Below are 23684 nucleotides of genomic sequence, written 5' to 3'. Positions count from 1 at the left end.
TGCTATATGAGAAGCAAGAGCAGTGTTGGTGACAGGGACATACAGATATGGAAGAGCAGACTCGCAGGCAAAGTAGGGGGATTCAGTAGGAAGAAGTGAACAGAGAGCTGGAAGAGAGAAAGCTTGCAAGCAGACCATCCAGACTATCATCTTTGCCAGAATCTTTGGGAGACCAAGTTTTATGCTCTTCCTCAGGGAAAGTCTGAATCCAAAGCTCCATCCACAAAGCCTTTCTCATAACTGTATCCTGACTCCAAATCACTCCAAGACAAGAGCTGACATTTCCCAACTCATGCCAGCCCAAGTTCCACATGCCAAGGATCAGGCTCCCTCTCCTAGAATTAGGCATCAAGTCCTGATAGATGTTGGTGCCTTGCCTTAGAATAGGGTATCCCCGCACTGTCCCTTCCAAGTCTTGTCTTAATGAAGTCTGCTGTAACAGGTCTGCTATGTGCTACATAGTCATAGTTATTTATTTTTTATGCTTGACCAAAATCATATTCACAGAACACTTGAAAAAACATTCTCAGACCTTCTACCTTGTCTAGGTACATAGAGATAAAAGCGAAAGTGTTTGTTGCTCAGTCATGTCTAACTCACTGCAACCCTGTGGACTGTGGCTCACCAGGCTCCTCTGGATGAATGAAACTAAGTGGGAGGGGACTGAAATTAGGTGGAGGGTGGCGGGAGGGGGACTTGCCTCTGGTCTATTTGTATCCTGAGTGTCCTGTATTCATGGGCCCATGTATACACATGTGGTCCTGTTAAGCCACGGAGGGGCCACCAGAATGCCTACATGGAAAGAAGGACACAACCCAAACTATGCCACAAATTTATTTTCCACACAGGCTTTTTAGAAAGCAGACATCCCACCATTTTAGATCTTCATCTTCCAGGGCTACAATTCCAGGCATAGAAAAGAGTCTGGAATGGATGTGAAAATCTTGTAGTTATGACAAGCATCAAATTCACGGATTCATGAAAAATCTTCTGGGGCTGGTCTCCAGGCATGCTCAATAAACCTTCTGTCCAACTTTCCCATGGCCACCAGAGCCACCTTTCTAAAATACAAATTTGATCATGACATTAATTGTGCTTAGAAGCATCCAGCAGTTTACCAAACTCTTCAACAGGAAGCTCCTTCCTCTCTGGGCTCTGGTATGGATTTCCCTCCACCACCCTCTGAGATATTACAATCCCTTCCCACCACCATCGCTTTCTCTTCTCCACTGGGGCAGGTCGACACTCCTCCCACTCTCTCAGCTGCCCTGCCTTCCTCCTGCTGACTTCATGCATCCTTTATGCTCTCCCTTGACGTTTCTCTACTCTCTGACAACTTTCCCAATCTCTCTCCTCCCAGGCAAAGTCAATAACTCCTCTCTTTGATCCCACAGATCTCAGGCGAACTCTTTTTGGGGCACTCCTCACACTAGGTTGCAATTATCGATATCTGTCTCCTGACACATGTTGTTCTTGTCTTTTTACATCAATTCCAGCACAATGTGTATCTGACACAGGAGATACTTGGGGTTCCCTTTCCCTTTCTTCCTCCTCCCAGGATGACCTATTTTCCAGGAAGCATTAAGCCCCTTTGGTGAGGGAGGAGAAGGAAAGTGAGAAACTCCTGGTAAAGAGTGACCTCTGCATCTAGGATCATGGCTACTTTTCTCAACTGAACCCATCAGGGCTGTCTTGGGATAGGGCTCCTCTTCTAAGAGAAGACCTCAGATGGTGCAACCAGCTGTCCTTTTGCCATATTTCTAGCCCTTTTCTCCCGGAATCTTCCAGACTCTCACATGCAGTGGACATGTGAGCAGCCCTCTGCACCAGCAAAGTGCCCTGGGAGTCATGTGCATCCTTGGCCAGTGCATGGTTGATTTGTACTCACTCGGAAGACAGGAGTTGTGCAGGAATGACCACACCCATGGCTGCAGCATTTCATTCCCCTGGGACAGGAATCATCTCCAAAGCACCTTTCAACACAAATTCCCAGAGTACCTCTGGGCACCTCCGGGCAGAATCCAGGTCTCTGTCGTCCTGAAACACAGGATGGTTTTGTGCAGTCTGTTATAGTCACCAAGACAGGCTTGAGAATGGCTGCTGGAGCCCTGAAGCCCTCATCACTGGCAAGACTCCTCCCTCAGCCTTGACTTCTCCAGTGTCAGTCTTCAGCCCACGGTCTGGCCTTAGCAGAAAGTTCTCCCTGCTCCAAAGTCTGCACAGTCTCAGAGGACAAGAAACCTTCCCAGTCATAACCCTCTTTTTCCCCATCATAAGAAGATCTTAGAGAAGTCTCTGCTCACAGAGGTCTCCAGTTCCCCGTTCATGTGTGTGAGTCCACATGTGTTTGTCCCATAGCTCCCTGTGGAGTCCCACATCTGGGCAAAGGTCCTAATAGAGAGAACACTACACTTGACCCATGACTTCCAATCAGACCCAACCCAATCTGATAAGGACCATGGGAAACGCGGGGTGAACTCTCATTTAGATCAAGGGAAATGCATGAAGGGATGTGGTTGCTTCCAGGCCAAACCATTCCCACATTTAGCACTGGGCTCTGAGCCTTCTCTGCAGTCAGCTGGGGTACCCTCAGCACCCTCACCTTTGACAGGAGACTTCTGAGCCCAGGTCACCTCCAGCCCCATGATGATGAAAGCCAGCAGAACAAAGATAGTGCCTGTCTTCATGTTGGCTTCTGGTGTGGTGAAGGGGCAGAGCCCAGCTATAATTTATACTCTCACTGTCACCAGAAAGGAGGGTGGGGTGGGAAGCAGTAGAGCAGGAAGAGTATTAAAATGTAAGCTCTCAAGGGAGTGTCCTTGTTCTAATTTCCTTGTCCTATTTAACAACTGGTTTCTCAGACTAGGTAATGGGTTCTAGGAGAGGTGAATATTAAACTGGAAAGCTCGGGAACATGTTTAAGCTCTTCATTCATTGCTCCATTACTTCTTAGCCCTGATTTCCCTGGTGCCTCTAGGAACCATAGCCAAATAAAAGAATTTTCTCCGTGTACATTATATTATCAGAGTAAGAGCTTAAGCTGGTGTTGTTTGTACGGGCCCATCTGGGGTCTCCTGCAGCTCCAGTCACACAAGGATGGTGAACATGTGCTTTGGAGCTGCCCCCATGGCTAAGGGTGGAACCACAGTGAGAGTGAAAAAGTCACTCATCTAAGGGGATGGATGTTCAAGACCACGAGCTGGGCAGGGGCCTTGAGAGTTGAGAAGTACGGTCGATCTTGGAGTCTGGTGGTCTCTGAGGCTACCCTGCTTCATACCAAGAAGTTTCTGGAGAGAAGGTTGTGTGGGTGCCCTACATGAGCAGAACTACAGGAGAAAGACACAAAGGGGTCCTCAGGGGCTTGTGTAAGGAGCCTAGCCCACTTTCCCATCTCAATTACAAAATCTCTGAGAAAGATGTGTGCAGATACACCCCCAATGACAGTGGGAGTGAAGAGAAAGTCTGCTTTGTCCTTGGTGGTCAGAGGTCAGACAAGCACCTTAAGACCTCCTGTGGGGAGGCCTGGGCAGAGAAAGATGAAGTCAGCCAAGAGGGGGCTCAGCCTGTCCATCTCAGGCAGTGAGCTCACATTAGCATCTCAGAATCTCTGCAGACTCAAAGGGCAAAAGCACCCAAGAATGACTCCTTAGTCTGAAGGAGGGACCAGGGTCCCTAGAGAGAAAGCTCAGTCCAGGGTGGAGATCAATGGTGCCACGCAGCACAGACCAAAGCAAAGGGCAAGCCCAGATCCAAACCCATGATGGCTGGCTGGACCCCAGGCTGCTACGTATTGTGGCCTCAATCATGGGGCCAGGGCTGGACAGCTCCAAAGAGCTTGCAGGAGCATTCTCTGGAGCAGCACTGTTGGCAAGGAGAGGACTTGCCGAGAATATCTCCCCAAAAGTGACTGAGATACGATGACTATCCCTGAGTTAACATCATCTGTCAAAGTTCATTTTCACACAACACACGATTGTGGTAAATAATTCCGACAGTACAGATATATCCCGAGTAACCTTCCAGGAAGCAATCAATATTACCAGTTTGCTTTGTATTTTTCAAAGCTCTTTTCCTATGCTTTTGCATATATTTATGTGTGTATATAAACACATACTTTTTTTTTGTAGAAATGAAGTTATATGTATTATTTTGCTTTATTCAGTTAATGTGATGTCTTGGAGAGCTTTCCAGGTTAGTATCTTCTTTTTTAAAAAAAATAATAGCTACTATCTAAAATTCCATTTTATGAATGGGTTATAATTTATTTGGCCAAACTTTAATTGTTAAGACACTTAGCAGGTTTGGGGTTTTTTGTCATCAAACAATTTCTCGTGAATATGTATCATACACTTTGCAATGCTTATATATATATATATATATACACATACACAATTATATATCACACACATATATGTATAATTATATACACAATTATGTATCAGTATTTCCCCAGAATAGATGCCTAAACATGAAAATACAAAGGATGCAAAGGAGCCACCTACTGAAAAGATACAAGATATTTGCCAAATTGTCCTCCAAAAAGACTATGCAATTTATGGTTCAGTAATGCACATATATGTATATCTCACACTTTATTCCACTATGGATGGGCATCTAGGTTTCTTTGCAGATATGAAATTTACTGTGTGGAGAATATAGTCAATAATTATGTAATTTTTTTTGTATGGTGACAGGTGACAACTAGACCTTTCCTGATGTCATTTTGAAGCATATAGAAATATTGAATCACTGTCTTGTGTCCCAGGAACTAACATAGTATTGTAGGTCAATTATACTTCAAAAACAAACAAATTCATTGAAAAAGTGTTCAGATTTGTAGCTACCAGAGGCAAGCTGTTGGGAGTATTAGATAAAGGTAGTCAAAAGGTACAAACTTTCAGTTATAAGTATTAGGGATACATCATAATATACAACATGATGCTGGGAAATATTGAAGGCAAAAGGAGAAGAGGGCAGCAGAGGATGAGATGGTTTGTTGGCATCTCCGATTCAATGGGCATGAACTTGGGTGAATTCCAGGAGATGGTGAGGGACAGGGAGGCCTGGTGTATTGCAGTCCATGGGGTCACAAAGAGTTGGACATGACTTAGGGACCAAACAACATGATAAAAATAAGTAACAGAGCTACACTTTATAAATGAAAGTTGTTAAGAGAGTAAAGAGTTAAGAGTTAAGAGTTCTTATCAGAAGGGAAAATATTTTTTTCTATTCCTTTACTATTATATCTCTGGAGATGATGGATGTCCACTAGACTTCTGGTGATAATCGTCTCACAACGGATGTAAGTTAAATCGTTGTTTTACACTTTAAATGTATACAGTGCTGTATGTCAATTATATCTCAGTACAACTGAAAGGGGAAAAAAAAAAGACCGTACCATTTACACTTCCTCCCACAGTGAAGGAGACGTGGATTTCTCACACACTGATTCAGTATATTCATAGTCTTTCTTCTCCAAGATAAAGTTTTTCAGATTTTATTTATCTACTTGTAATTTACTATTGATTTGTGGCTCTTCTAGATCTGCATTTCTACTCAGTCTTTTCTCTGGTTGCAGTAAGTGGGGGCTACTCTCTTGTTGCAGAGCTTAGGCTCTAGGCGATGGACTTCAGGAGCTGCAGCCCATGGGCTCTAGAGATCAGGCTCCATAGTTGTGGCCCACAGATAGTTGCTCTGCGGCACGTGGGATCCTCCCAGATCAGGTTTTGAACCCATGTCTTGTGGATTCTTTACCACTGAGCCACCAGGGAAGTCCTGTTTATGCTTTTCTTAAGTATGTGAAGCTGAAAGTCGTTCAGTCGTGTCTGACTCTTTGCGACCCCATGAACTATACAGTCCATGGAATTCTCCAGGTCAGAATACTGGAGTGGGTAACCTTTCCCTTCTCCAGGGGATCGTCCCAACCCAGGAATCGAACCCAGGTCTCCTGCACTGCAGGTGGATTCTTTCCCAGCTGAGCCACAAGGGAGGTCAGGAAGCAACAGTTAGAACTGGACATGGAACAACAGACTGGTTCCAAATAGGAAAAGGAGTACGTCAAGGCTGTATATTGTCACCCTGTTTATTTAACTTCTATGCAGAGTACATCATGATAAACGCTGGACTGGAAGAAACACAAGCTGGAATCAAGATTGCCGGGAGAAATCTCAATAACCTCAGATATGCAGATGACACCACCCTTATGGCAGAAAGTGAAGAGGAACAAAAAAGCCTCTTGATGAAAGTGAAAGTGGAGAGTGAAAAAGTTGGCTTAAAGCTCAACATTCAGAAAACGAAGATCATGGCATCCAGTCCCATCACTTCATGGGAAATAGATGGGGAAACAGTGGAAACAGTGTCAGACTTTATTTTTCTGGGCTCCAAAATCACTGCAGATGGTGACTGCAGCCATGAAATTAAAAGACCCTTACTCCCTGGAAGGAAAGTTATGACCAACCTAGATAGCATATTCAAAAGCAGAGACATTACTTTGCTGACAAAGGTCCGTCTAGTCAAGGCTATGGTTTTTCCTGTGGTCATGTATAGATGTGAGAGTTGGACTGTGAAGAAGGCTGAGCGCCGAAGAATTGATGCTTTTGAACTGTGGTGTTGGAGAAGACTCTTGAGAGTCCCTTGGACTGCAAGGAGATCCAACCAGTCCATTCTGAAGGAGATCAGCCCTGGGATTTCTTTGGAGGGAATGATGCTAAAGCTGAAACTCCAGTACTTTGGCTACCTCATGGGAAGAGTTGACTCATTGGAAAAGACTCTGATGCTGGGAGGAATTGGGGGCAAGAGGAGAAGGGGACGACAGGATGAGATGGCTGGATGGCATCACTGACTCAATGGACCTGAGTCTGAGTGAACTCCGGAAGTTGGTGATGGACAAGGAGGCCTGGCGTGCTGCGATTCATGGGGTTGCAAAGAGTCGGACACGACTGGGCGACTGATCTGATCTGATCTGAGCCTATCCCTTCTCCAGCGGATCTTCCCTACCCAGGAATCGAACTGGGGTCTCCTGCATTGCAGGCGGATTCTTTACCAACTGAGCTATCAGGGAAGGCTTAAGTACAGGTGATTTATAATGTTGCATTAGTTTGCTGAATCACAGCAAAGTGATTTAGTTATACATTGCTGTTGTTTTAGTCACTAGGTACTGTCCGACTCTTTGTGACCCCATGGATTGTAGCCTACTGCTTCTCTGTCCTTGGGATTTCCCAAGAAAGACTACAGGAGTGGGTTGCCATTTCTTTATCCAGGGATCTTCCTGACCCAGGGATTGAACCTGTGCCTCCTGCATTTGCAGGTGGGTTCTTTACCACTAAGCCATCAGGCAAGCCATTGTACGTATACATACATATCTGTTCTTTTCAAATGCTTTTCCATTATAGGTTATTACAAGATATAGAATATAGTTCCCTGTGCTATACAGTAGGTCTTTGTTGTTTATTTTCTATATAGTAGTAATTATCAAACTCTTAATTTATCCCTCCTCCCTTAAATTTTTAATGGACTATCTCAAGCTGTGTAGTCCTATACTCCCCTTGGGATATATCCAAATTGGGAATATGAGGCAAAGAATTCTTACTCCAGTAAAAGAACTTAATTGGCAGAAATTATATAACACAATATAATTTGCTTGCTACTCTAGTATGTCAAGTTCCCAGTATGAAGCAAAGGATAATCATGGTCTATAATGTCTTGTTGACTACTCATTGTAATAACAGATGTTGCAAGGTTATGAAGGAGGGACTTTCTCCAAGAATTATAACAATACCTGACCTTTATTAAGCATATGATTGTCTGGTAGGTCCTGAGCTTATACTTTATACCCGTCATCTCAATGAAGGCTCACAAGCCTGTGGGGTTACTTCTGCCAATATCTCCATGTCCCAGGTGAAGAAATGAGACTCAAAGAAATGATGCCTTGTGAACACTTCAAACCCACCCCAGACTCACTGCTGTGGAATCTCCGAGGGTGGGGTCCAGAAAACCTCCCCAGATGCTGTTCACGAACCTGAAAACGAGGAGCACTTTACCTACCTGATTTGATTTCTTTGTGAAAAACAAAACAAAATGATGTTCCTATAAAAAGTGGATTTCTAGTACTCAAGTGACAGTCACAAATTTGGGGATTTGCTAAGTTCTCATGACATATTGTCATTTGAAAAGACCAGGTGTCTGCAGCCTTTGTAAGACACAAATGAACAATTAAAGGAGAAGACTGAGTGGAAACCTTGGGAATTCCTAGATGTCCTCCTGTGTCTGAGCCAGGACCCCGTGGGGGCTTCCCTAGAGAAACCCTTCCCCCATATCCTCTGCTTTAGCTCCTCTCCAAGTAAGGGAGTGCTTAGTCACGTCCGACTCTTTGCGACACCATGGACTGTAGCCCACCAGGCTCCTCTGTCCATGGGATTTCCCAGGCAAGAATACTGGAGTAAGGTTGCTATTTCCTTCTCCTGGGGATCTCCTCAACCCAGGGATCAAACCTGTGTCTCCTGCATTGGCAGGCAGATTCTTTACCACTGCGCCACCTGGGAAGCCCCATCTCCTCTTCAAAGTACACAGGTAATAGTATCTGACGCACATTTACTGAGTTGCTTTACACATGCTAAAATCACCACCAATGGGAATAAATTAGCTACTTAAAGACCGTGAGCACATAGTCCCCAGGCCTATGGGAGCCTCAGGGTTGATATTAACCTCTGTAACACCCTCACCATTGACCAATGAATTGTGCATGAGCTGATCACAACTCCACCCCTGGGACTCCCCTCCTCACCTTGTCTTTTAAAAGGCTTTGCTGATATCCATCAGGGAGTTCAGACTTTTTGAGCACTTGTTGTCCCGTCCTTGTATGGCACCTCACATTAAACACTGCACTTTCTTTCCCCGTAACCTGGTGTCTGTAGATTCGCTTTACTACATGAACCCAAGTTTTGGTTCACTTACTCTCAGTCTGTAAAACATGTTTGGGGAACCACTGACCAAAACCACTGCCCTGGCCAGGCACTACAGTAACCATTTACATAAGTGATTTTTTTTTTTACTTTTTATTTTGTGTTGGGCTATAGCCGATTAACAGTGCTGTGTAGTTTCAGGTGAACAGCAAAGGGACTCAGCCAGTCATATACTTGTATCCATTCTGTGTGAGTTCTCTTAAAGAGGAGGTCTTGATGAGGAATGTGGAACTAACAAGTTACCACCAAACGGAAACATTTAAGAACTGTAAAGGAAGGGAGGAGATGTCAGTCCAAATGTCCTGCCAACTTCCCAGAATCCTTCTCACTGGAATCCATCTTGGCTGAGCGATACGCATGCCACTAAGGACCTTGAGTCAGAGTGATTGGCCAGCGACAACCCAGAAATTAACGCAATTACCATAAACCCTGAGACTTCGAGCCATGTGGCAGAGAAATTCTCCTGGGTCCCTTACCCTGCTGCTCTCTGCCCAAAAAAATCTCTCACTTTGTCAGCAGGTGTCTCCTTAGATAGTTCATTTCGGAGTGTTAGACAAGAGCCCAATGTCAGGCCCTGAAAGGGGTTTGCCTTTCCGGCAACAAATCCACCTGTTGTACTTGCAGCTATCAAAGTTGTGTTTCATTTTTCTTTTTTTTTTTTTTCAGGATGACACGAGAGACCTTGAGATTGCAGCAGCTTCTCTGTTCAGTCTCCTGAATTTCCTGGAATTCTATTTTTCCTGCAATTTCATATTCCAGAGAGTCATTTCCCAATGCTGCCGAATCCTTTAAACACCCAACTGCACACTCAGCCTCCCAGCCCCAGATCTTGTTCATGTTATATCTTTGTCATCTTTATCCTGTTTCATGAAGAGCCAAGAAAGAACACCAAGGCATTGTGTAACAGAGCATGAGACCTTGTTAAGTCAGAGATGATGAAATTTTAAAAGTCAGATGGCACAGATGTGGCCAAAGACATCTTCTCAACACCTGTGCTGAGAGGCTCAACAATGCTGCCTTTCTGTATAACTTTAAGTGTGGAACAGATCATATTTGGAGGAATTTGCAAGGTGCCTTCCCTCCCTCCCCTACTTCCTTATCCTCACACCCATTTCTCTGTCTTGCAAGCAGTCAATTATAAACTAGACTCCCTGGCCTTGGGGGGAGGGTGGACACAGCTTAGAGAAGCAAGTCAGCTGAATTCCTCAGGGGATTTTCCTTCAGACTCACTAGTTCTGAAAGCACAGGTTTCCTATTTCAAGATCTGGGCTTTGGTGGGAGAATAGGATTTGGGTGGAGGTGGGAGGATGGGAATAGGCCAAGCCCTGAAAGAAACCAGACATAGGGTTGATGGCATAAATGATAGACGTGTTTTTAAAATTCATAACTTAAGAGCTAGCTTTCCTCCCACATATTGGGAGAGAAAAGTAAGATGTACACTAGTGAGAGGATAAAGGAAAGATGTGAGCTGAAAAGTGAGACATCTGAGAATAGCCTCAATAGGGTCTCATCCCTGCACGGGAAGAGGGTGGACTGTAGATAGAGTTGGCAGGGTGAAGGAACAACCCAGGAAGGCTGCCAGCCTTTTCAAGAAGCCTGCTGGGCTCAGAGGCACTTAGGCTGCGTCAAATGGGGCAGAGTCCCAGACCGGACGGGACCCAGAACGCTGTGACGGGACTCCTGGGTCTGTGAAGGGTGACTATGCAACAAGTGACTATGCAAACTCAGGTCAGCCCTGTGGCCGCTGGCCCTGTCATCAGGAAGAGCTGTGGTTTCTTTCACCCTCTGCAGTTCCAGTCACATCCTTGGCTCCTGCGAGCTCAGCTCCTGGCCTCCTAGGAGGAAAACGCCTGTGTCATGAGAACATAGAAGATTATAGAAGATTCTGGGGACTGGGGGAGGTAGTGAGGGAACACAAAATTTGCCTGAATAAGAACAGGAGGTGACCGCCTTCCTGCCGTCTAGAGAAGGAGACAGGGGTGAGAGGGGGCAGGGACTGCAGGACAGCAGAAAGCACAGGCTAGGCATCCAGTGGCTCCCCACCCCCATCCTGCCTCATCTGTTCTGGCCCCTACCCAGAAACCCAGAGAAACCTCCACCAGACAGTCTTGAAAGCTGATACAAACTCGCTGGCCTCTGGATGAGAAAAGGAAGTTGTATGAAAAGAGGGGGGAAAATACAAGTCTGATATTGCACAACAGGTGAAGTCCCACGTTGCCCCAGCACGAGGAGTCTGTGCTCTCATCTGTAATTCCCTGGTAAAGCATTTCTTCAGGAGGGTGTTCAGGCTTCCTGCCATCTTCCCTGCTGAGCCGGCCTCAGTGGAGTGGAATCTCCTCCCTTCCAACTTGCTCAGGGGCAGGGAGGTGCAGGGAAAGGGCTCCAAGGGGAGGGAGGAAATCCGGATCCTGGCCCTAACCCTGCCTTCTCTCTAATAATGAACCCGTGATGAGCCATGGCTCTACTCTGGGCTTTATTAGACAAAGGAGAGGGTGGATTCCTCCCAGTTAGGAATGCAAGACACCCAGAGGCCCCCCGGAGTCTGGAGAAGAATCAAGACTCCTCTTAATGTGATGGGTGTGGAGTCACTGGTGAAGCTTTGGCCCTCATACTCAGCTGCTGAAGCAGCACTTCTTTTTTAGATGCCTCACCTCATTACAGTTCTTCACCCTAGAATGTGTCCACTTTACCCTGGGTTTCTCCTGTGGGGAAATTTGTCTCACTTTCAGTCTTCAAACTTGAAACAAATTTGAAGTATGTTGTTCAGTCGCTCTGTTGTGTCTGACTCTTTGCGACCCCATGGGCTATAGCACACCAGGCTTCCCTGTCCTCACTATCTCCCAGAGTTTGCTCAGACTCATGATTCAATGATGCCATCCTACCATCTCATCCTCTAATGTCCCCTTCTCTTCTTGCCCTCAATCATTCCCAGTATCAGGGTCTTTTCCAGTGAGATGGCTCTTCATATCAGGTGAAGGGTATTGGAGCTTCAACTTCAGCATCAGTCGTTCCAATGAATATTCAGGGTTGATTTCCTTTAGGATAGACTGGTTTGATCTCCTTGCAGTCCAAGGGACTCTCAAGAGTCTTCTCCAGCACCACAGTTCGAAAGCATCAATTCTTTGGCGTTCTGTCTTCTTTATGCTCCAACTCTCACATCCGTACATGACTAGTGGGAAAACCATTGGTTCTTTCTAGAATGTTTCATTCCCTTCCACACTGAGCTGGGGTGGGGGTGGGGGGTCATTGTGAATGACTCTGATATCGGTGATTGTATTAGCTTCCTACTGCTGCTGTAACAAATCACACACATTTAGTGTCCTAAAACAACACACAGTTATTCTCTTAAGCTTCTGGAAGTCAGAAGTTCACAATCTGATTCACTGAGCTGAAACCAAGGGGGCTGTGCTCCTTTTGGAAGTTTTAGGAAAAAAACCTTTTTATTCCCTTTTCCACCTTCTAGAATTGTATCCTTTTTGTAGTCTTTGGCTCATGGTCTCTTCATCCATCTTCAAAGTCAGCAGCATGGTATCTTGCTTTTGTTTTCATATTGCCTTCTCTTCTGTGGTTAGATCGTCTGTCCCTTTTATAAGGACACATAAGACTAGATTTAAAGTCCAGACAAATAACCCAGGATAATCTCCTCATCTCAAAATTTTTAACTTGATCACATCTACAAAGTCCGTTTTGCCATGTGAGGCAATATTCACAGCTTCTGGGATTAGGATGGGAACAGCTTGGGGACCATTATTCAGTCTACCATGGTGATCTAGACCTTGTCTTGGGCTTGGGGATCATGGATTCTCTCTCCCAACCCCTTCCCTCAGACTAGTGTTGTGTATCTTTTGCCAAAGACCATGTCCTTTCCTTCCAGGCCACTCCAACTTCTCCTTTCATTCTCTTTAGGCCCTGAGAATATCTGTCCAGTGGAAATTTCTACGATGAAGGAAATGTTCTGTATCTCTACCACGCAACATGGCAGCCATAAGGCACTCGGCTCAAGTGCTGGTGAGCACTTGAGATGTGACTAGTGCAGACTTCCCTGGTGGTCCAGTGGTTGAGAATTCACCTGTCAATGCAGGGGACACGGGTTCGATTCCTAGTCTGAGAGGATTTCACATGCTGTGCAGCAGCTGGCCTCATGAGCCACAACTGCTGAGGCTGCGCTCCTTAGAACCCAAGGCCCACAGCAAGAGAAGCCGCCACAATGAGAAGCCCTCATACCACCACTGCAGAGTAACCCCCACTCACCGCAACTGGAGAACGTCTACACCAGCAGTGAAGACCCAGAACAGCCAAAAACTGAATTGAGTAATTAATGTTTAAAAATGTAACAACTGTAACTGAGGCACTGAACTTTATGCATTATTTTTATTTTTGGTTGTGCTGGGCTGTCATTGCCGAGCGAGGGCTTTCTCTAGTTTCAATGAGCGGGGGCTGCTCTCTAGTTGTAATGTGCAGGCTTCTCATTGCAGTGGCTTTTCTGTGGCAGAGCATGGGCTCTATGCATGCAGACTTCAGTAGCTGCGGCTCTCTGGCCTAGTTGCTCCATGGCATGGGGAATCCTCCTGGACCAGAGCTCAAACCATGCCTTCTGCATTGGCAGGTGTATTCCCATCCACTCCACCATAGGAAAGTCCAGAACTTTAATTTTCTTTTAATTGAAATTACATTTAATTGACATTTAAATAGTCACTTGCAGCTCGTGGTTACATACCGGACAGCTCAGATGTAGGAAGATTACAACTAGAAGGCAAGACCAGATCAATTCAGCCCCCAACATCCTTCTCTCAGTCCCTGCAGAATCTGAAGGAGGTTTCTACAGGAACTCTGGGATGATGGGAGTGACTGAGGGCAGGCAAGGCAGGGAATTGTGTCTGTTGGCCCCAGAGAGACACACAGTCTCAGTTCTGCTTTTCCATCGCACTAAGAACACTCAAACAAGAAATGCAAATCAAAACCACAATGAGGTATCCCCTCACACTGGTCAGAATGACCATCATCATGCGGTCTACAAATAATAAATGCTGCAGAGGATGTGGAGAAAAGCGGACCCTCTTACACTGTTATTGGGGATGTAAATTAGTGCAGACACTATGGAATACAGTATGGAGGTTTCTCAAAAAACTAGAAATAGAATTGCCATATGACCTAGCAATCCCACTCCTGGGTGTATGTCTGGAAAAGACAAAAAGCTTAATCTGAAAAGATACATGCACCCCAGGGTTCACAGCAACACTATTTGCAGGTTCTGTAGATTAGGATGTGAACATCTTGGGGGACATTATTCAGCCTACCATGGCTATTTACAATAGCCAAGACATGGGAGCAACCTAAATGTCCATCAACAGTTGAATGGAAAAAGAAGATGTGGTACATATATACAATAGAATACTATTCAGCCATAAAAAGAATGAAATATTGCCATTTGCAACAACATGGATAGACCTAGAGATTATCACACTAAGTGAAGTCAGATAGAGAAAGACAAATACTCCATGTGATCACATATATGTGGAATCTAAAAAAAATAATAATAATACAAATGAACTCATTTATAAAACAGAAACAGACTCACAGACATAGAAAACAAATTTATGGTTACCAAAAGGCGAGGGAAGAGAGAGGAGGGATAAGTTAGGAGTATGGAAATAACAGATATATACTACTATATATAAAATAGCTTAACAACAAGGATTTACTATATAAGACAAGAAATTATGTTCATTATCTTGTAATAACCGATAATGGAAAAGATAAATTATATATATATACACGTATATATATACAACAAATTATATGTATACATATATGTATATATATGTATAATCTGAATCACTTTGCTGTACACATGAAACACAATACTATAATCAACCATAGTTCAGTAAGAAAGAACACAAGCAATTTTGAGGTAGCCCCCTCTTTACCCTACTTATATAATGAGTTGTCCTTTGGGGGACCACAGTGGCATATCACAGAACTCAGAAAAGGGAATTAACCTGGGACTTGGCACTGGCCTTGACACTTTCTGGGTGGCCTTGACAAATCACTTCTCGTTTTCTGTTCCTCAGTTTCCATAATATGATAGGACTGGACCAGATGGTCTGAGAGTTTCCTCCCAGCTTATGGATCAAGACTTAATTGTGCATATAATTCTATTTCAGCTCATGATCTCTCCGACTCATGTCATGGGAATGCTTGATTGAAGGACTGTCAAGGAGAAATGGCCTTGGGTTATACCCACCACACTCCAGAACCAAATCTGACATTTATTCTTTTGTCCTCGTGACAACAGTTTGCATTTGCTTTGGCTCTAGGTCCACTAATTTAATCTGCCTGATGACCCTGGGAGGACAGACATCATGGCCCTTTTTAAGTGAAAAATCTGAGACTCAGAGAGGGAAAGAGAGAATCTTCCAGGTACCAGGGCCCCTAATGCGCCCTTTGCACATCACCTCATAACAGCCCTTCAAAGTGAATAATATCACTCCCATTTTACAGGTGTGAAAACTGAGGTCCAATAAGACAATGAAACAGGAAACTGAGTTCTTGTTCGCGGAGCTGAAAATTGAACTTCACAAGTTCACAAACACTCACACAAGGCAAAATTTTAGAGGACAGAAATACAAAACTCTCAGCATAGACACTGAGATGGGGTGTGAAGAGCTCCCCATAAGTGGGAATAAGAGCTGTTTATATTTTATTAGAATTGATCTGTTCATTTTTGGTTGGCTTGGGGCCAGATGTATGTAATTTCTGACCAATCAGTTTGAAAGTTGGAATGTCCAGGTTGTCATTTTTATGGCTTTCTTTTGGGCCCCCCTTTCTCAGTCTTCCCACACATTGCCATCCCTCGACCCTTTTCCAAGACCCCAGACCATTATTTAGGGTCCAGAAGTATGTTTAAGAGCTAATGATCTACCTGGAGGTTTTTTCCCTTGATAAACTGGATAAGCAGTTAATGATTGTCTTGTCCTGGGTCTGAATGTTTTATAATTCTCCAAACCAGGGAGGCCTTCCCCTGAATGACTAGAAATTGGTACAAAGAGTTTAGCTTTATGTTAAAGAAGTGAGATGTTTACTTTAGAAGAAAAAAAATTGAAATTAAAAAATAAAAGGAACTGAGGTGTCAGAGTCCTATCCTGTCTAGCAATTTCTGCTTCAACAAGATGACTTTCTTAATCCTAGTGAGGAACGGAGGCCCATTTTTCTGACTCTGAACTACTTCATCTTTCTATTTACAACTTCCCTGCAAGATGTTCCCCAGCAGCACAGAGATCTTTTTGAGTCATCCTTTCATGGTGCTCCCCAAGCAGACATGCAAGCCTGAACAAGTCACCTCACCTTTGAGCCTCTATACCCTCATCAGTAAAATTGAGAATAATAGTCCCTACTTCATAAGGGTGTTAAAATCCTCCTTGCTAAAAGTATTAAGTGAGGTTTATATCTTTAGACATTTTACCCCATATTCCATCCTCAGGAATTGTTCATTCTCATTGTGTTTGGAAATTGGAGTTTGTCCCTCTTCATAATACCAGGCAATTCCCTTTACTACAAATCACATTAAAGCACAAAGAAACGGTCTATGTTTTAAAAAAAAGTTTTATTACAAAAACACTTGAAATCAGTTGCATTATCCATGTATTCACAGTAGCAGAGGAACAGTGATGGCAGACCATCCCCATGGGGGACATGTGTCCTCTGATAAAACAAACATAAATAACGGGGAACAATACCAAATATAGTAATAGCACAGTACAGAATAAAAAAATTAAGTTAAGAGAAGGAACAGGGTGTGCTGAGGGGAGTCGTGAGCATGGAGAGGGTGCATCTCGCTGAGAAGCGTTGGGTTCAGGTGATCTCTCCTGCAGAACACCTGCCCCGGAGCTCGGAGCAGCTCAGTTCAATTCAAGGTCATCCATGTACTCCTGGACCCAGGGCTCACTGGGGTTGGCGCAGACCTGCCTGCCCTTTTTGGTCTGGAATCTGTGGAACCAAGAGTGGCCAGGTGAGAATCCCTTGGGGCCTTGCCTGTGTTGGGTATTCCCCATCCTTAGCTCATGTTGCACAGCCTAGTAGGGGGCTGCTGGAACCTGATTCCTTGTAACTTCCTCCCTGGGGTTTAGCTCTGGCCTCTTGGGTTGCCCAGATTAGGAACCCATGAGTTTTGCAATCAATGCGGATGTAATCTTCCCATTCATTTCCTGCTGTCCCCATCAATGACTTTTCCATGTGTTTTCTAAGCATGCTTTAAGGAAACAGCCTGCATCTCCTGTCATCTTTTTTATTTTACTGCTTAATTGCCCCCCCAACCCCAAATAGATCTTCTTCTTTAATCCTGCCCTCACCCTTGCCTCCCTGAAAAGCCCAGGTTTGATACTCACACCACAGCTGGCTGGGAGCAGAGGCTGCTGGTCTCGAAGTAGTCAATCACAAAGTTGCGAGGAATCTTCCGCAGAGTGTAAGAGAAGCAGCAGGCCGTGGGAGGGTCTGAGCCCACTGGAAAGAAAGGCCGAGGTGAGACTGAAGTTCTACAAGGAGCTCTTCGTTTTAGCTTCTAGTCATAGATATTCAAGGGACATTCCTATACATCTACCAGATTCCCCAGTGCAGTCCCTTATATTCAAGCCCACCCACTCAGAGTAGGAGTCTTATTCTGAAGAGAGGATCCTAGAGATGAAAGAATTCTACAAGGTTGAGGCTGGATTGGGTCTCAGATCACATGTCTTTAACTCCTTTCATTTTACAGATGGAGAAACTAAGGCACTCAGAGAGACAGGGACTTGCTTAAGCCAGCCTATGAGTCGGTCTTTCTTATGAAAACAGGAACTTGAATATTACTGAGTGTTTACTAGGCTCTGCATTTAACAGCAGGCTACTTAGAGATCTCCCTGGCTCCTTTTTGCCCCATCCCCGAATGCTACTGTTGGACCAGCACCAACTAGAAAAATCAGTTCTCTCTACATCCTGACTCGGGGGCTGGGGGAAGGATGGACTTACTTGGTGCTGAGAGCGCCGGAGAACAGAAGGCAGCCATGAGCACAAGGAGGGACAGGACAGTCATGCAGAGCTTCATGGTCTTGGCAGAGGAGAGATTCACCCGGAGCTTGGACTGCAGCACCCAGAAGCTTCAGAACCCTTCTATGCCCTGTGCTGATCCTGAGCTGGGAACCCCTCTTTATAGGAACTCTGAGGGCTGGGACAGAAGTGAGGGCATTGGCGGGCGAGTGGAATTTCCAGGGTACAGATGATGTCATGGTGCCGAGAGGGAAACTAAAGTTAGCTGACAGCGAGGAGCTCTGCACAGCTTTCTCTTCCTCAGTGGTGTCATCACGGAGGAAAGCGGAGGGAGGTGGGGGAGAAAAGAAGTGGGTTGAACCCTAGAGGGAAGTGGTACACCAGAGACAGTGACTGAGACCTGGGGGGAGAATTGCAAACCCAAGAGGAAAGATGGAACCTTCACAGCTGCTAGCCGGGGCTTGTAGATGAGAACCATCCTGCTCTCAGTGGTTAGCACCTCCAGAAGCTACAGACTTCATGCCAGTTCTTCCAGGGCGACCGCAGGCCTGGCCCCAAGAAGGAAGAGGAAGCCAGGATTCCATGTCCCATTGCAGGGCCTCCTTCGGCTGGGCTGAGTGACTTTAGTCCCCTGTATACATCCTTGGGCATAAAGAAAGAGTCCAGCATTGAATGTGCAGAAGGCTGCAACAGAAGTATAGCTTCCGCATAGTGAACATTTACTATGTGCCAGGGACTGGGCAAGCTGCCCTATACACACAAGACATCTTTAACAATATAGTGAAGTGAGTGAAGTTGCTCAGTCGTGTCCGACTCTTTGAGACCCCATAGATTGTAGCCTACCAGGCTCCTCGGTCCATGGGATTTTCCAGGCTATAGTACTGGAGTGGATTGCCATTTCCTTCTCCTTACATATAACATCCTTATATGGATGTTAACCATATAACAGCCACCATAACCCGGAGCAGGGGTGTGATGATTCCCCAGGCAATGAAGATCAGAAAGCAGAACAGAAACCGTTGATAATCTCAAGGCCACACACCTATTCAGTGGCAGTGCCACGATTTGGACTGAGATTCATCTGACCCTAAAATCTATTTTCTTTCCACCCTGCCACCTCCAGGACACATCTCGAAGGTGACCACAGAGAGACAGAAACTGCTGGCCACCTTGCAGCCATGCCACATGCAAAGACCCAGGGTTGAATGCAGGAAAGAAGTGGGGGTCATCTGTCCTAGAACAAGAATGGAATGCGAAAGAAACCAAGCTTTCCTTGTGTTCCCTTGAGCCAAGAACAGAAAAGGAGAAAGAATTTAGGAGGAACCAAGAATTTAGGAGGATACCCAGATAAAGAAAGTCCCTCCATTATTGGGACTTCCCTGGTGGTCCAACTGGCTAAGATGCCACGCTCCCAATGCAGGGGGCCTGGGTTCAATTCCTGGTCAGGAAACCAGATCCCACACGTTGCAACTAAAAGACCTGGTGCAGCCGAATGAATAAATAAATATTTTTTAAATACATAAAAAGTTTTTAAAAGAATATTCCTACATTATAAAAAAGGAACTGGATATACTTGGCAATGAAGCCATCTATGTTACAGATAAAGTATATAATCTAATCGTGTGGGTGTTCCACAGTCATCCAATTCCTTGTATTCATGTAAAGCCCTGCCTAGTGCGGCAGCTGCTGTGGGCCTGAAGGTGACTATGTGAAGTTTCCGAAGGCCAGGAATACAGTAGTGCATGAATTGGGAAAGTTAGAGTCATGGGATCAAGACCACTACCCACCTCTAGCTCAATCACCTCTGACCCCCTGCTCACCCCCTCTTCCACATTGCCACCTGACTCCCTCTGCTTTGAAAAACAATGAAGAGTGAAAAGAGGGAGCCAGGCCTCCTGGGAACTGTAGCAATATGGGAGAGAAGGAGTCAGAGCATCTTGGAGAATCTCAGGATCACTAAATACAGTTCAATGTCACCCTACTTCATCACTCTCCCTGCTCCCTGTCCCCACCACCTACACAGGCACCCAGCCTGTACTTCTTTCCTTTAACCTTTCTCTCCTCACCCCTTTCTTTCTGTGAGTCTGGCTTCAAATGTTCTGATCTTCACCAAGACCCCCATCCCCAGCTCTAACAGTCTATGATCCCTGATATCTATTGCAAGTATCTTTCAAGGTCTCTCCCTGGTTCATGGAGTTTCATCTTCACACATCTTTTTTGCTTCAAGAGCAGGCAGATGTGTCTTATAGCACCTGGAATCTACACAGACTTTGTTATCCATGGGATTTCCATTCACCCCAAGCCACCTGCTCTCTGTCAGGGCAGACAGAGCTGAATGAAGCCCCACCCCTGCCCTTAAAGAGTTCTTAGTCAAGAGGTGATGATGACATTGTCGGAAATAACTATCTCTTAAGATAGAATATGGTACATCTCATGTCAGAGAATGTCAGAGAGCCCAAACAAAATGTCAGAGAGCCCAAAATGTGGAGAACACTATCCCTTGGGTGTAAATGAATCATTGTTAGTCAAGGCTAAATCCACTGTGCACTACGTAAGAGCCCTTGATGTGGAGACCTCAGTGTAAATGAGTGGGGAGTACTAGTCTTTAAGCCATGCAGATGCATAAGAATGATAAGAATAGGTGATTAGCCACACAATGAATTTGACTGTTGATTTTTGCCTCCTAGCCTTGATTTGATCTTTGGCTAATGCAGGTAAAAAATGTTTTTATTCATTAAGGTCTTAACAATAATACTGTGTTCACACCAGTGAAGCTTCACACAGAGAATACAAAGGCTTGTGTCAACATGTTTAGCTAAATTAATGGCCTCCAAGATTTATACACTGAGGTCTTTTCTAAGCAGTAATCGACTATACAGTCCATGGAATTCTCCAGGCCAGAATACTGGAGTGGGTAGCCTTTCTCTTTTCCAGGGGATCTTCCCAACCCAGGGATCGAACCCAGGTCTCCAACACTGCAGGCAGATTCTTTACCAGCTGAGCCACAAGGGAAGCCCAATAATCAATAGAGAATGATAACAAATGCCTTTTGTATGCACAACCAAAAAATTACTCTTCTCCTCTAGAGAACCTTCCCTGACCTCTCTTGCAACTGAATTCTATATCTCCCTTTGGGTACCTCCATTGCATCACCTATAATATGTCTGTCTACTTGATTGTCTCCTCCTCTAGAAAGGGAGCTCCTTGAGGCAGAAGTTGTGTTCTGCTTTTCTCTGTGTATACAGTAGGTGTTCAATAAACACTTGGTTAAGTGCCCAAAGGCAGCCCAAACTGTTTTAATTTGAGGGGGTGTGCCTGGGTGTTCTTTGGAAGGACTGATGCTAAAGCTGAAACTCCAATACTTTGGCCACCTCATTCGAAGAGTTGACTCATTGGAAAAGACTCTGATGCTGGGAGGGACTGGGGGCAGGAGGAGAGGGGGATGACAGAGGATGAGATGGCTGGATGGCATCAGTGACTCGATGGACATGAGTTTGAGTGAACTCCGGGAGTTGGTGATGGACAGGGAGGCCTGGCGTGCTGCGATTCATGGGGTCGCAAAGAGTCGGACACGACTGAGCGACTGAACTGAACTGAACTGATGGGTAACATGAACCCAGGATGTGAATTCAAAGTAGCCAAATGAAGTACGAATGAACTGGGCATTTGACACTTTATCCAGAATGTTTCTGGGGTTTTTTGTTTTGTTTTCTAATTTTTTTTATTTATTTATTTTTGGCTGTGCTGGGTCTTCACTGCTGGAAGGGCTTTTTACTTCTAGTTGCGGCGCGTGGGCTTCTCACTGCGGTGGTTTCTCTTGTTGCAGAGCACAGGCTCTAGGGCTCACAGGCTTCAGTTGCAGTTCCCGGCTCTAGAGCACAGGCTCAGTAGTTGAGGTGTGTAGGCTCAGTTGCTCCGCGGCATGTGGGATCCTCCAGGATCAGGGATCAAACCCGTGTTTCCTGCATTGGCAGGTGGATTCTTTACCACTCAGCCACCAGGGCAGCCCCTATTTAGAATGTTTTGATGGAATAGTAACTCTCCTGCTTCCCCTCCTTCAACCCACATGCCCAGTGGTTTTATGGTGAAAGATACTATTCCAGGACTCAGCCCTTCCCAGTTCAGGCATGTCAGAAGTGACAGTGAGAGTCAACCACGGTTCCGGGGGACCCCGTGTGCATACTGTGAGCCGCCCCCTCACTCCTGAGCAGGGAAACTCTCCACTTCCCCCTCACTTGTGCTGATAAGCAGTTTCCCCTCCCACACCCCCCACTGCTTCCCTCCACTGTCACTGTGCTCGAAACTCCATCCTGGGAACTTTCACATCTGTTTTGTCATTTTGTCCTCCAGCTTCTGGAGGCTGAAAGCAAGACCGCTGACCCCAGCCATCACATGACCTTTCAAAAGCCCTAGTACTTTTTGTGTTGATTTCCCTCAACACTTTTGATTTCCCTCAGCACATCCATGTCTGTGATTTTATCTGAGTCCAATCTGTTTTTCCATGCCTCAGATTAGGAAGCAAGACCTAGAGAAGTAAAAAAAACAAAAACAAAAACAAACTTGATTAAGGTTACATAGGATATATGTCAAGACTTAGTTTCTTATAACTCCTGGTCCAGAGATGACCAAACTTCTTTGACAGGTGTGACCTTCTGATATCACACGTGGCAAGTCTCTGTAGGTACCAGACTCTCAGGAGAGATTTCAAAAGCTCCTTCCTGCTGAGTAATCAGAAGGAGAGGTGGTCAATCCCGACATTCTCTGCTTTTGTTAAAAGGGAAGGCCAAGATGCAAGTGTAGGGGAGACCACTGGGTACGAAGACCAAGAGCACTAGCCACTAGGAGGCAGAGTGCCCAGAACTAGAGAATTCCGTGTGAGTGGATGTTGAGACTGCAAAGCCATCCTGAGCTAAGTTATACGGTCGTTCCACCAAGATCATAAACCAATAAGAGGTGAATCCTTTGGTCTGGCCAACATGGTAGCCCAACTCCTTGGTGGGAATGGGAGCAGAAAAGGGATTGTAGACTGAAAAAGTTTAGGGACATAGGGTTCAGGGCGGAGTCCACAGAATAGTGAGCTGGTTGAAGCTGTCCATCAGTGCCTCTTCTTAAAGTGGAAAAGTGCCTTCACGGCCATCTGCAGCCTGCTTTTTAGCTGTCAGAGGTGGACGGCAGTGACTTCAGGGGATGTCAACTTCTGGAGAGGAGTTTATTTGGTGGGTTCACGAAGAAAACTTTCATTTCCTTCTGAAGCATCTTTCTTCCTTCAAACGACACTGCTACATCTGTTTCAAGTTCTTTCCAGGCTGGTCACGGGGCACATCCAGAAAGAGAATAAAATGATTTAGTAAAACTTTGCTGGGGACCTACTATGTGACAGGCATTGGGTATACATGTTAAAGGCTTTCAAAAAAGATGATGCTTGATTTTTCAAAAATTCATGTCAGTTTGCTTTACTTTTTCGGGGAATATACATGGTTACTGTACAAAATTTAGAAAATATTGGAAGGCATAAATAAGAAAACAAAAATTATCCAGCAGTCTGTACATGGTTTTGTATTTTATTATTGTTACTTAATATCCTTTATGGAACCAGTATACCTTATTGTTGTTACTGTATATTCTTCCATGTTATTAAAAAGTTATTCAAAATTAGCATTCATGATGTTTCATTGTGTGAGTACATCAAACTTTTATACCAAAATT

General features: G+C 45.0%; 2 protein-coding genes across 2 annotated transcripts; both read right to left on the bottom strand.

Moving 5' to 3' along the window:
* Window positions 1-818: 818 nt before the first annotated feature.
* LOC102414393 (WAP four-disulfide core domain protein 18-like) lies at window positions 819-2751 on the bottom strand. Its single transcript, XM_006048057.3, has 3 exons — window positions 2603-2751; window positions 1889-2037; window positions 819-1061 (listed from the first exon to the last, which is right to left on the bottom strand). Exons 1-3 carry the CDS (start codon window positions 2685-2687, stop codon window positions 1014-1016), a joined length of 282 nt encoding a protein of 93 aa, XP_006048119.2. The 5' UTR covers window positions 2688-2751; the 3' UTR covers window positions 819-1013.
* A 13793-nt stretch (window positions 2752-16544) lies between these two features.
* On the bottom strand, window positions 16545-18144 carry LOC102414734 (C-C motif chemokine 4). The gene is made up of 3 exons (XM_006048058.3): window positions 17961-18144; window positions 17345-17459; window positions 16545-16946 (listed from the first exon to the last, which is right to left on the bottom strand). The coding sequence occupies exons 1-3, from the start codon at window positions 18034-18036 to the stop codon at window positions 16859-16861; spliced, it is 279 nt and encodes a 92-aa protein (XP_006048120.1). The 5' UTR covers window positions 18037-18144; the 3' UTR covers window positions 16545-16858.
* Window positions 18145-23684: the final 5540 nt, after the last annotated feature.

Source organism: Bubalus bubalis, chromosome 3, assembly GCF_019923935.1.
Source record: "Bubalus bubalis isolate 160015118507 breed Murrah chromosome 3, NDDB_SH_1, whole genome shotgun sequence".
Lineage (NCBI taxonomy): Eukaryota > Metazoa > Chordata > Mammalia > Artiodactyla > Bovidae > Bubalus > Bubalus bubalis.
The sequence above is the reverse complement of the archived record's forward strand: the minus strand, read 5'-3'. Positions and strand labels throughout refer to the sequence as shown.